At 38.6% G+C, this 13,362-nt stretch overlaps 1 protein-coding gene across 1 annotated transcript in view; it reads left to right on the top strand.

Moving 5' to 3' along the window:
* Positions 1 to 31: 31 nt before the first annotated feature.
* EFL1 (elongation factor like GTPase 1) overlaps positions 32 to 13,362 on the top strand; it is a 56,025-nt gene continuing 42,694 nt past the window's right edge. The window contains exons 1-12 of the mRNA NM_001039256.3: positions 32 to 83; positions 315 to 417; positions 706 to 773; positions 936 to 1,020; positions 1,450 to 1,583; positions 2,129 to 2,266; positions 3,090 to 3,304; positions 4,585 to 4,708; positions 5,354 to 5,430; positions 5,543 to 5,679; positions 6,625 to 6,747; positions 8,889 to 8,988. Coding sequence (NP_001034345.3) covers positions 327 to 417; positions 706 to 773; positions 936 to 1,020; positions 1,450 to 1,583; positions 2,129 to 2,266; positions 3,090 to 3,304; positions 4,585 to 4,708; positions 5,354 to 5,430; positions 5,543 to 5,679; positions 6,625 to 6,747; positions 8,889 to 8,988 — 1,292 coding nt within the window. The 5' untranslated portion in view covers positions 32 to 83; positions 315 to 326. The remainder of the gene's footprint in view (positions 84 to 314; positions 418 to 705; positions 774 to 935; positions 1,021 to 1,449; positions 1,584 to 2,128; positions 2,267 to 3,089; positions 3,305 to 4,584; positions 4,709 to 5,353; positions 5,431 to 5,542; positions 5,680 to 6,624; positions 6,748 to 8,888; positions 8,989 to 13,362) is intronic.

Below are 13,362 nucleotides of genomic sequence, written 5' to 3' on the forward strand. Positions count from 1 at the left end.
GAGGCCTCGGCCGGCCGCCGTCCAACGTCACGGACCGCGGAGGAGGAGCGGTCTCAGGCTTCCGGGTGCGGAGCGCGGTCGTGGTGAGTGCGTCTTCTCGGCGTGGCCCTCGCCCCGCGGTGGGAGCTGGGGGAGCGTCGTGGGGATCGGGGGTACGAAAGCAAATGGACGGAAGCGCCGGCGCTCTGTGGGAGCGGTGTCCGAGCCCGCGGCGCTCCGCCTGAGCTGAGGGGCCGCTGCCGGCGCGGCTTACGTAACGAGGGGAGCGCCGTCGGTCGCGTGGTTCCCGAGCTAAGCGCTTCCCTCTGTCACAGGGCTAACCAGCCATGGTCCTTACGAGCGTGGGGAAGATGATGGGCCTCCAGCAAAAGGCTGCTGGCATCAGGAACATCTGTGTGCTGGCGCACGTGGATCACGGTGAGCGGTGCGGGGACGTGCGGCGGTCACTGCTGTGGGGCTGCGCGGGCAGTGTGCCGATGCGTGTTGGTGTTGTCCCGGTACGGCTTGTCTTCTAAATAACTTGACATAACTGAAACTGAACATTCTGTGGTGGTGAATGTTGACGTAAATACGTGCACATCTAGAACCATGGAATCCCCTCCGGCTCCAATGATTTTCTGATTCTGTTCTGCGCTATTGCCAGCATTTGTGATGCTGTCACATCGTTTTCTGTATTTAAACTTAGTAATTTGTGTTTCTTTTTAGGCAAAACCACGCTAGCAGATTGCCTGATATCCAGCAATGGGATAATCTCCAGCCGCTTAGCAGGAAAGGTAGAGTTGCCTGCTCGTCTATAACAAAACTGTGATGATGAAGGAAGCCCCCCTCCTAGTCTCGTTAATCCTTATCTGTGTGCGCTCACGCTCTTTAGAGTTGGATAACTTGTGAAGGTGATTCCCCAAATTTATTCCCTCGTCTTTTGTTTTTGCCCTCAGCTGCGGTATCTGGACAGCAGGGAGGATGAGCAGGTCCGAGGAATAACCATGAAATCTAGTGCCATTTCGTTGCACTTTGAGAAAGGTAAGCTGTTGATGCCAGCAAGTACAAGCTGACAGATTGATTGGATTTTTCCCCGTCTCTCCATTGTCGCTGTTGAGATTTTTGCTGTGTAAATTGTATGTTTCTGCGTTAGCCATGATTCTGCAAAGTCTTAGGCATGTATCCAATTGTTAACCAAGGTACTAAAGACAGACAGTACCTTTAGACTTCCCTAATGACGGGTTTGTGCAGAGATAAAGTTAATTCATCTTAAAAGTTATGAGTTAAATTGCCTCATGTATACGCTACTAGATGCTATGCTGCTGGCAGTTTTCTGGGCCTGTTTTTCTTGAGCTTAATGGTTACTGCTTATTTTGTCCTTGGAAATCAATACTAGCTTAGCAGTATAACAGCCTGGCCATAACACATATTTATGGAAACTGTTCTGAAATATTTATTGTTTGATCCTAGGTGGTCAGGAGTATCTGATTAATTTAATAGACTCCCCAGGGCATGTGGATTTTTCTTCAGAAGTATCTACTGCTGTCCGACTCTGTGATGGTTGCATCATAGTGGTGGATGCTGTTGAAGGCGTCTGTCCACAGGTGAAATAAAAAGCATATTAGAGAAAGAGAACAGTGTAGAGTGAGTAAACAAACCAGAATTGTTTGTAAGTCTAAACATATTATGCAGAAATAAAAGACAAGCTGGCTTAAGGAGTTCTGGAGAACTTGTAATGGATGATCGGGTACTCAAGGTCTGAAAGAGGGCAATTTTATTTCTTGGTTTTGCTGAAAGATTGAGTGAAGCTGTTGAGTGGGTGTTGTAGTGTAGGGTTGAGAAAATGTATGTAATTTTTCTGGTAATAGAATATTTGTGTAGCAAAGAAGGCAATGTCTGAAACAGATTATTTAATATTGTTATGTGCTTTTAGAGTATTGAAAATAGAAGAATTATGCATAGTAATGATTTTGCTATTTTTTTAATGACTTTTATAGGAGTATGGGTTAGTTTGGTGGGCTTTTTAGCTATAAAAATAATTTCTGTAGGATTCTGTAATAACTATCCCTGTTGAACTGTAACATTCTATCTCTTGTAGTGTCAAGCTTTCTTTAATGGGTTTTCTTTTAAACTGTTATTTTCTTAATAGACTCAAGCAGTTCTACGGCAGGCGTGGCTAGAAAATATTCGTCCAGTATTGGTGATAAATAAAATTGATCGCTTGATTGTGGAGCTGAAGTTAACCCCTCAGGAGGCATACATGCACCTTAAGAATATTTTAGAACAGGTATTCTTGCTTTAGTGTCATGTTCACACAGATTTGGTTGTGAGTTCCCCCCACCTTGTCTCCATTCTTGATTTGAGAGAGATTGTGGTTTTCAGTGGCTTATAACTGCAACAAAACCAATTTTCCTTACATTGTGGAACTGAGCACTGGGGTTCCTTGTCTCATTTACCCAACTGAAAAGAAGATGTATCAATGATATAAGGTTCATTTTGAATGTCTTTGGAGAAAAGGGAGTGAAATGTCACTGGACAAGCCATCATAAAAATCTCTTTGCTTTTAGCAATAACATGCTGTATGTCTTGCCCTGATAAATTGCCTAAGCTCTTTTCAGGCCAGACAAATATGTTTAGACTGTTACTGATAATGATAGATATATGCCAGAATGAAGTTAACTCTTCTCAGGTTGTAAGGTAAACTACCTTCAAACTCTTCTCAGAGCTCATTTTTCAACAATTATCTGTGTGGTTTCCCTTTGCCCTCTGTTGTTGTTTGTTTGTTGGCAGTAATGAGTTTATATTTTGTCATTCCTTCTTCTGAGAGGCACTGGGTTATGTATAATACTCTAAAGCTGATTTAATCCTGACATGACTGAGTGAATCAGAAAACCTACTCTGAACTGTTAGTCCATCAAATTCCCATGGTCTTCAGATTGATAGGATTAGATACACGATGTCTGTGTTTTAAATTACAGAATGAATCATAAGTGTGCAAAGTTGTTTAAAAACCTCTCTGTATTTTGGAGGGTGGGGGGAATTGTGTTTTAATTACAGGTGTTGTGAAGGAGTGTACAGATCTTTGGATGTTTTTGCCTGCCCTTTCATAGATAAATGCAGTCACTGGATCACTCTTTACCTCAAAAGTCTTAGAAGAAAGAGCTGAAAAAGAAGCCGAAAGTGAAAGTAGTTCTGACACAGCAGCTGGAGATCAAATTTATGACTGGAGTGCTGGGTTGGAAGATACTGATGATTCCCACCTCTATTTTTCTCCAGACCATGGAAATGTGGTGTTTGCCAGTGCAATTGATGGCTGGGGTTTTGGGTAGGTATGAAGTTTACTTCGTTGCCTTTTTGTGATATGTGTTTGCTGCAGGTAAGCTCAAATTTAAAGGATTTTGGGTTCCTTCCTACTTCTGATTTTTTTTTTCCCTGTGATATGCAACATTTTATCCACATGTGTGTATGTATATATGTGTATATATGTATATATATAAACACTACACAGCTGGAAACACTGTGACTGAAGTAAAAGTAAGAATGTGGGGGTAGACCAGTTTAACAAAACGATCAGGGTGACTCATCAGAGTCTGTGATAAGTTCTGTTTTGCAGTCCTGTTCTTGGTAACCAGTTTTAGAGGGCAGCCTACTGTGGTAAGGATGACACACGCTCTGTTCTGATTGGCCACAAGGTGGAGTCCTCAGATTTAGCACGAGTCTGTAATTAAAGAGATTCACCTGGTAATCCAGGATGTTACAACATCCAAGAAAGACCTTTAAATAAACTCCAGCATTATTAAGCCAAGCTCAAGCTTTGATTTGGATTTTGTTATTTGGTGTGGTTTTAGTCTTTGCTGCAGCGATAAAAGCTCAAGTTAAGGAACCTGAAAAAAACTCTTCAAACTTTGCATCTTGGTGTATTGTTGCCTGACAACATACCTAGAATGCTAATATTAAGCCCAGGTCACCTTTCAACTTCTCAGAACTGAAATGCTAGTTTTTGCTTGTATATGTTTCATTTTGCAGGCTTCCAAAACAAACGTAAGCTGCAAATGACCCACTATTCTTCATGTAGTTCTAATCCATATTCACATTCTGACTTCAGACATTAATAAGTTTACAATGGTTGTATCCCCTCAGTATTAAAATCTGTGTTATTTTATGGGTCAGACATGTTATTTGGAATATTGCTTTAATAAGTGCCTAAAATAGTTTAGAACGTAATTGCCATCGTTTGGTGGCTAACGTATGACTAGAGAAAATACTTGAGTTTTAGTTCTTGCCATTCTGTCACAGTTAAGTGTGTAACAGGAGGTCTTTTATAGAATAAGTTAGAGGGATGTGACTTTAAATACTGAAAATTTTTGTATTGTTTTTGATATTTTTCTCAACATAATACTGTTGGCATTTTTGATCTGTTGCCACTGGATATTTTTGTTGGTGTAAATGTGGAAAAAACAGGAGCAAATGTGAAGGTGAGTTGGGGAAAAGAAAAAGGGAGCAAAACAAGGTCATGAGATTTGTGTAAGCTGTCACTTGCCTAGACTGATAAGCACATGTAAACAGCATTACACTTTAATCAAGGTGCATTTTGTTTCCTTTCAGCATTGAGCATTTTGCAAAACTGTACAGCCAAAAGATTGGAATCAAACCTGCAGTGCTGCTGAAGACTTTATGGGGAGATTATTATCTAAACACAAAAGCAAAGAAGATAATGAAAGGTGATCAGGTAGGGAGATTGTCAGAACTATTACCTGGGGTTGATTTAGTTGTTTTTTTCCAGCTTCAGCGGTTCAGGATACAGCAAAACCCAGAACTATTAGTGTAGGAACCAGTGTAGCGAATGGGCCTCTGTCATCTGAACTGAAGAGTGCTTCTTTAGCTCCTGATTTAGGATTCCCATGTTTAAGTGAGGATTTAGGATTTTAGAGAATTTTTGCCATATTGAGATGTAAATTGTAATTGAATACTGTGCTTGAAACACTGGCGTGAGAACTGTACTTTTCTGGACATTGTTTCTACCACTCAGAGGGCAGGAGTATTTCATCTAATGGCTTCTTTTTTCTCAGTGGGTGAGAATTAAGAGAAGATAACCATGTTCAAGGTGGATGTATTCTATGTTCATCAGGCTCTTTCTCTGAAATTGAAAACCTTATTCTGCACTTGAAAATTCCATGTTAGTTTTGTGATTTATGCCATTTCTTAGACAAGGGTTGAAGTAGGGATCTTGTGTAGGAACAGGAGGTGGGGTTGATTTTGAATAAAGATTTTACGTACTACTTATGAAAATGCTTAATTAAAGTGGAGCCTTAAGCCTGCTGGAAAAGTGTGGAAGTGCTGATAATTGCCTGCTTGTCTCTTCATGTTCTACCAGTCAAAAGGAAAGAAGCCCTTGTTTGTGCAGTTGGTGTTGGACAACATATGGAGTCTATATGAAGCTGTTATGAAAAGGTGAGAAGAACCTGTAAAGCTTTCATGGAATCCCTTTCCAGTGGTTTTTTGAACTACTCTAGCAAGGAGTGCACCCTAGATACTACCAACGTGTTTTATATTTTCCTTACAGAGATAAAGAAAAAATTGAGAAGATAGTTACCTCATTGGGCTTGAAAATTGGTCCTCGGGAGTCACGGCACGCAGACCCCAAAGTTCACCTCAATGCCATTTGTAGTCAGTGGCTGCCTATATCTGATGCAGTCCTTTGTATCCTTCAGGAAGACACAGCTTTTTGTTCTATTGGTGGTACATAGACTTGAAAGAGTGTGTTTTAATTGTGTGATGACTTGGCGTGTTTGATGCTAGCGGTAATGGTACTTTGCCAGTGCTGGGTTTTTTATTTATGTTTTCTGTGATGCCTCCATTTGAGAAATTCCTTGGGAATATCTGCTTGCTATATTTCCCTTCTGTAACAGTTTCTGTTCTGACGTTGTTTTTCAAGATGTTAGGAGTATTAGAAATAAAGTCCAAACTAATGATAGCTTGATTTAAAAACAAACTGACAAAAGTACCTGAGATGATAACAAAGTAAAAGACAGTGCAGAGAGGGCAGTTTGTGTTGCATACTTTCTCATAATAACTGAAGGTATTGATTAAGAAGCTGTGAGTAATCATAGGAAGATATTTATGTTAATGTGATAGCAGGGAACAAGTGTTCACTACAATGCTTATTGAAGACAGAGATCTGCGATTACCACAAAGTTATAAATTCATAGCATGATTGAGATTTTACTTCTTGAACATTCTTCTCTTAGACAAAACATCTTGAATATCTTCTTTCAATAACTTTATATGCAAACATGTTCATTTACATGCACTTATTAATCAGTAGATATGTGCAAATTAATGCTTTACAAATACTAGCTCTATAAATTGTCAGTTGTGCAGTTCCTAGCTTCCCAGTTGCACATAGAGTGGGCCGTCCTTATTTAGCTGACTGCTCTGCATGTGGGCGAATGTCAGAAATCGTTGCTGACTCGAGTGTGCTATGAGAGACAGGGCTCGATTGGAGCTGTCTGTTGTGGATGGCAGTTAGTGCATGATGGTGTTGATTTAGAGAAACAGATATTGAAAGCATTTGTCTTCCTTTTACTTCTACTTAGTAAGGAAATATAAAGAAGGTTCTCTGTGTCCTTAGCAATATGCTTTTAGCTATGGTGTGTAGTAAACTTCCCAGTCCCCTTGACATCACTGCAGAGAGAGTGGAAAAGCTGATGTGTGTTGGAGCTAAAACATTTGATTCTTTACCACCGGAAACCCAGGAACTGAAAAGCGGTAGGTGTTCAGCCACTGCCAGGAGCACAGTGTTGCTTCAAACTTGATTATTTTGTTTGTCTTTGGATTGTAAGATGTGTGATAACCTCTATTTAGATGGATGTAATTATTTCATTTGTAGTAGCTTTGTTGATGTTTATCTGTGATGTGTCAAAGTATTGTCTTATTTTTACACCCGGTATTTTTCTTCAATCTCATGTATTCATGACTTTTAGACAACTCAAGCTGCAAGTAACAAAGACTCAAACTCTGGATTTTGGGAAGTTACAAGGTTAATAAGTGTATTTATAGCTAAACAGTGGAACTCATTGTGTAATTCAGTTCAGCTCAGAGCAGAGCCGGCTGTGGGGAGCCCTCATGGAAGCTCACAGCTCCTTGCAGGGAGCAGAGTGGCAGTGCTGATCTCCACTCTCTGGACAGCAACATGACCAGAGGGAACGGCATCGAGCTGTGTCAGGAGAGGGTCAGGTGGAGGTTAGGAAAGGGTTCTGCACCAGGAGGGTGGTATGGCACTGGGACAGGCTGCCCAGGGGAATAGGCACGGCAGCAAGCTGCAGGAGATGATTTGGGCAATGCTCTCAGACATAAGGTTTGAACTTTGACCCTTGTGGATCCCTTCCAACTCAGGATACTCTGCGATTTTAATTAAGAATGTAATATTTTGCTGTCTTAGGTATGAAAAACATTACTGTTAGCCTGTAGGAGGTTTGAACTTGAATGTTACACTTACAAGTATGTTGATGAACAAGGCCCAGCTTTTGCTAATGTAAAATAAAAACAAATTTTCTGTTGGATTTATTACTAAGAAGTTTATGTATTGAGAATACATTGTTAGGAAAAAGTAAGATGTAGCTTAACTGTCACTTCAAACATGATGGTTATTTCAGCTATATTTTCATAGCTCAAGATACTGTTAATTTCTTAATTATTTTGTAACCATCAAGAAATGATAACAGAATAGCAAACAAAAGCTGAAAAAATAAGCAGCTTCACGTGCACCACTTTGTTTTCTTTGAAAATTTTAATTCTAAATGATGTGCTTTATAACAGAATGGTATTTCGTTGTAAGGTAGTAAATATGACACTTGAAAAGTTAGTTGAATGACAATTACAAGAAGATAGCGTGCTTAAGCTAAGAGCAGTTGGAATGGTTTCTGAACTGTGTGTGTAGTTAAAGGTGTTTTTTACAACAGTTTTACAGAGAGCTTCATAGAATACAAAGGAATGAGATGTCAAATGTCCACTTGAGATGTGATGTCAAGTTGACAGGTTGCTAGGAATTGTTTCTTGACGTGAAGAAACTAATGTTTCCTCATTCACTGAAGTACAATAGATGTGTTCTCAGGACAATGTAGGGTATCATATTAGTGTAAGTCAGTTGGAAGAAAGTTGTCTCTGTAAACTTGGATCTTACTGCTCTTGGGTACGAAAATAGGGTACTTCATGTTATAGTAAGTTTTTTTTATTAATTCTTAGTTGTGAAGTGCTTATGATTACAATATTGTCTATTGGTACATAAAAGATAAAAGGCAGAGCATTAGGATACAATTTATTTTCTGTGTTGTTAAGTTTTAAACAGTGCTGTTGGCTTTGATTGTGATAATGAGCTCCAGGTTTGATGGAGAAAAAAGTATTTCTGAAGTATGGAATGTGTTAACACTTGAGGTAGATCGATTCTTGCAGCTGAGTTGTTGGAATTCCATGAAGCCACTAGTGTCTAGATGCTTGCAGGACTTCTGCCTTTGATCTGTAAGGAGGAAGAACACAGTGAGGCACCGGATTAATAGCTCAGTCTAAATATTAAGCTGCTCCCTGTCTTTTCATTTTGATCTTAACCAGCCTATGAGCACAATTTTAAATATCATAGCAGTATGTTTAGTTGGAGTATGTGTACTTTGTTCTTTATTAGGAAGGGTCTATTTTTCTATGCTTTTACTTTTTTTATTGTTAAACAAACTTGAAGATTAAGGTAGAGTTATCAAATGAGAAAGCCAGAGAAATATCTATTTTTACTGTTGATTTATCTCTAGCATGTTACTGAAGTGGAGAAACAGTATTTCCTGTAGCATTCAGGGAAAGCCACATTGTTGTCCATACAGCTGGGGAAAAAAATGTTGCAAATAACCTTTATGTTTGTTCAGCTTTTCTGAGATGCAGTAGTGAAGAAACGGCCCCAGTGATTGTTTTTGTTTCCAAAATGTTTGCTGTTGACGCAAAGGCATTGCCACACAATAAACCAAGGTAAGGAGATGGATCGTGTCACTTCTAATCTACGTTGATATCTTCAGGAATCAATTACATTTTTATGATCTTAGAAACTGAAAAGATTGTCACTTGCAGCTAAGTAACGCAATGTATTAAGCTTTCTACTAGATTGGACTGCTGAATGTGCATAAGATGATACTCTTGCTGTAATAATGCTTGAAGATTTTTCCATTATTTCATTCACTGCCTGGACCACAGTGTCCTTCAATCACAGTTATCTAAAATTATCTAAAATCTTCCAGCAAAAATTCTTTCCTGCGTTAAGTTTGACTTCAGGGTAAAAGAAAAAAAGAACACATCACACTTGTGGGTTGACAAGACACTAGATGGTGCTGTTTTGCTTCGAGTTCTCTACCGTGATGCTGAGTGTGATGAGGCATCGGTGCAGCGTTGCACTGCTATTCCTGCTTTGTCTGCTTTCCTTCATAGGTACTCGATTACAGAAGGGTTATTTTTCATTCCAAACACACTGAGGCCACCACATTCTCACTATGCTGCCAGTGATAGCAAGCCATTCTTTTATTGGTTGAGAGAATCAAGGTTGTATGACATGATGCAACACAGAGGCAGCAGTAGCTTTTAAATATACCAGACACTGAAGGTATTGGACATATTTTCAGGATTTTAGTTGCAGCAACAACAATGAAATGAGCTACTACAGGTCCTGTTTTGTGATCTCAAGCAGAGGACCACGTGTGAGAGATTGTGACTTTCCCAGGACTAATGGATAGCTCTTAATATTTTCATTCTACATAGCTTGCATACTTCTACATGACCACTCATGGATAAACTCTGCTTCCCTGTCTCTTCCAATATTCATCTTGCATCTTTCTTGTTTGCTTTTTCTGAAATTTTCTTTAGTCATACACCCTCAGGAATTCTGAGCGTCATTGATCTGGGTTGGAAAACATCAAATTGTTTACTGAGTTGAGTGGAAGATGACATATGAGTGGTAGTTCAAATAATGTAGAGCTCATCCAAAAATTGAAACAAAATGTAGGTAAATGTGTCTAGAATAAATCACTGAAAAGTGGGTTTTCTGAGATAATATTGCAGCAGAGTGAGAATTGGCTTGGAGTTCTTTCTGGGGGATTTGTAGGATACCAGCTATGACTGTAGGCAAAGTGTCCTTTTCCTACCTTTATTCAGGAAATTGAACACTGTGGTGTTTTTCTTGATAGCTTTTCTGAACGGTTTTTCTTGAAGTCTTTAATATAGAATTATTCAATTAGTTACTGATTGTCTATATAAAAGCAAAATCACCCGACTTCACTTCTGAGATAGTCAGTCATTATCATCACCATTTAATTTTGCTCATTAGGTAACACTGGGGAGTTTGTTTTGAAGTGATAGTTGGATCCCATTATTTTGAAAACTAGTCATGTAGCTAAATGTGTTTCAGTGTTTTAATGGTTAAGATTCTATAGATAAGCAGTTCTTGAAGAATTCAGAAAAGGAGTTTATATCTAAAAAAGAAGGAAAAACTGAAAAAATATTTTCCGTGCAACAAAATACATATGTTTTAAAATTATATAATTGTGTAATGTGGTTCCTCAACATGCTTTGAAATATATTGGCCAGTATGTGCTATTTATAGTGGCACAGCAAAGACTGTGATGGCTGTGCTGAGAGTGTGAGATCCGGTGTTGGAACCAGGAGGATCAAATAAGGCTCCGTGAGGATCCTCCTTAAGGATGTGTGAACAGCAGGAGCTACATGCTTAACATATGTAGGTGAAGAGTGTGTTATAACAGTGGTTTCATATTTGCTAATATAAAAACATGTACGTATTATATGTTTCAATTTCATGTTGACTTTCAAGGGCCATTACTGTTCTTGTGCGTTCTGATGTTTAACTTCAGGACCTATCTGCTAGGTTGTTTGCATCTTCTTGGATGGGTGCTATTTTTAAATGTGTTAAAGCATGTAAAGAAACTTGTTGGTTTTTTCTTTGTTTTGTTTTGCAAGGCTTGTGCTGTTGTGTTTCCAGAGGTAACGAGCAGATCCATGCTTCTGCTGTCTTTTCCTTTCCTTCTACAAGGTGCTTTTGTGTAATGTTACCTTCATGTAATTTTCTTTGTACCTGCAAACTGACTTTGTCTTAGTGTTTTTTTTATAGTTTGCCTTATTCCTTCCACCTGCTTGTAATACTTTTTAATCGCAGCCTGGGAAAAGCGAAAGGCTCTTCTATGTCCAGGGCATTCAGTAAATGATAAAGAAGTTTGTTTTAATTAAAAATCCAGCTTCCTTTGAGACTGCTGTTGGCAACTAATATCATCTAGAAGGTGACTTTAAAAATCAATAATTTCTATACTAAAATTGCCTTTTTTTTTTTTTTTTTTTTTTTTTTTTGCTTTTACTGTTTAAATAACAAGATTTGCCAGAAGTTATAACACTAGAATAAATAGAAAATGAATTTGTGGTCAGGTTTCAACTGGTTGGCAGCTCATACTTATCTTGCTTTGGGAAGACTTGGAATTTGACTTCTTGTACCACTGTGACACTGAGGTTTTTTTGTCAGTGTTTTAAGAAATAAGAATTGTGCAAGTATGCTTTGTCTTCCAGTTTCTTCTGGCTGAACTTGTGAAATTATTTGCTAATTCCAACGAATTGAGACAGAGATGGAGATGTTGAAGATACTAAGTTCCAGTAAACTTGTGAAAATTGCTGGTCCCTTGGTTGGGTGGGATAGACAAACAAATTAAGAGCCCACTAAAAGAGTATGTTTAGATATTTAAAATATCTAAAATCAGAATTAATGGAAAATAGGACCAGATTGGCTTCTCTGGATCTCCTTGCTTCATATTAAAAGACCACAGTTATTTGTGATGACTGTACTTATTTATTGTTACATATTTGACTTCTAATTCTAAATGGTAGTTTAGACAGGCCTGCTGACCTAATAACCTGATCTACTAAAATGGTATTTTAGTGCAGGAGGGATATAAAACCTATAACATCCTTGGCATTTTCCTGAAGATAGTATTGAAAGGTAGTGCATTCTCCTCAGTCAGCTGGAAATCAGAGTTTGTCTTTTTTGTGTCACTTTGAGATCAGCCCTTTCTTATACAGCTCTGCATGAAATTATTATTATAGTGTTTTTTCCTGTGGTGCAGCTCATTTGCATGTCTTAAACCAACAGATTGTAGTGTACTTTGTCTCCATTCTATTGTTTCCTAAACACTTTATTGCACAAAAAATGCAAATCCAGTGATTTTTGCCTGACTTCAACTGAAAAAGCTTTACATTGTCTTGATCATAAGTAGGTAACAGTCATAAAATCCATGCTCTTTAAATAATTACTGTTTCCTTTAGGTAAGTTAAAGACAGTATGTTTTTCAGTGACTTCATTTTGAGCTGAACCCATCATTTTCTGTTTGCATTAAACAAATTGGTTTTAAATTGTACTTGGTGCATTAGAAATGAATATGCCCTGAGTCATTCAAACAACCTGTTGGATTTACAGGTTTACATCTGGAGATGGCACCCAATTTTGTCATTAGCAGAGTAATATATGCTCTTCAGAATGCTGAAATCAATGTCACTGTAACAGTGTACATTTGAATCCACAATACACTTAAATCTTTGGAAGTGATTAAAGAGCTGGAATGTGAAACTCTGGACGTAAGTTAGTATGTGTATTTGTGAGCCTGGGAGAGAAAAGTATATAGCGTTCTGGAGGAGTTCTGCTTCAAGTTTCTTCTCTCTTCATTGTGCACTTAATATGCCAAGTACATCCAAGGTTGGTGTGTCAGTCAAGGCAGTTTTTCAGAATGAGGTACAAAGCTTGATACTGATGTCTTAGTTTTGTTATGCATCTCAGAGTGAACGATCTTAAGTGTATCATAATATAATATGAAAAGTTATCCATTTATGCCTTTTTTGCTGGAGTCCTGTAAGACCACTGTCTAAGATTTTACATAAATACTGTTTTGGATAATTTTCAGTTGTTTATTTTGTGTATAGATGTATTTCTACAAGAAACTGCATAGGGATTGTTACATTAGAAAGGATACGTATGTTGGTGTCATGAAGTGCAATCCAGAAGATTCTCTATAGATTAGAATAATAGAATGGCCTGGGTTGAAAAGGACCACAATGATCATCCAGTTTCAACCCCCTGCTATGTGCAGGGTTGCCAACCACCAGACCAGGCTGCCCAGAGCCACATCCAGCCTGGCTTTGAGTGCCTCCAGGGATGAGGCATCCACAACCTCTCTTGCAACCTGTTCTATTGCTTAGATTTTAAGATGTTTGGCCTCCTTCGTTTGGCAGAATCAAGCATGTATCCATGAGATCACGTAACTTAAACTTTAGAGACTGTATGGAGAGAAAATAGCCTCATCCTCC

This window comes from Gallus gallus, chromosome 10 (assembly GCF_016699485.2).
Source record: "Gallus gallus isolate bGalGal1 chromosome 10, bGalGal1.mat.broiler.GRCg7b, whole genome shotgun sequence".
Lineage (NCBI taxonomy): Eukaryota > Metazoa > Chordata > Aves > Galliformes > Phasianidae > Gallus > Gallus gallus.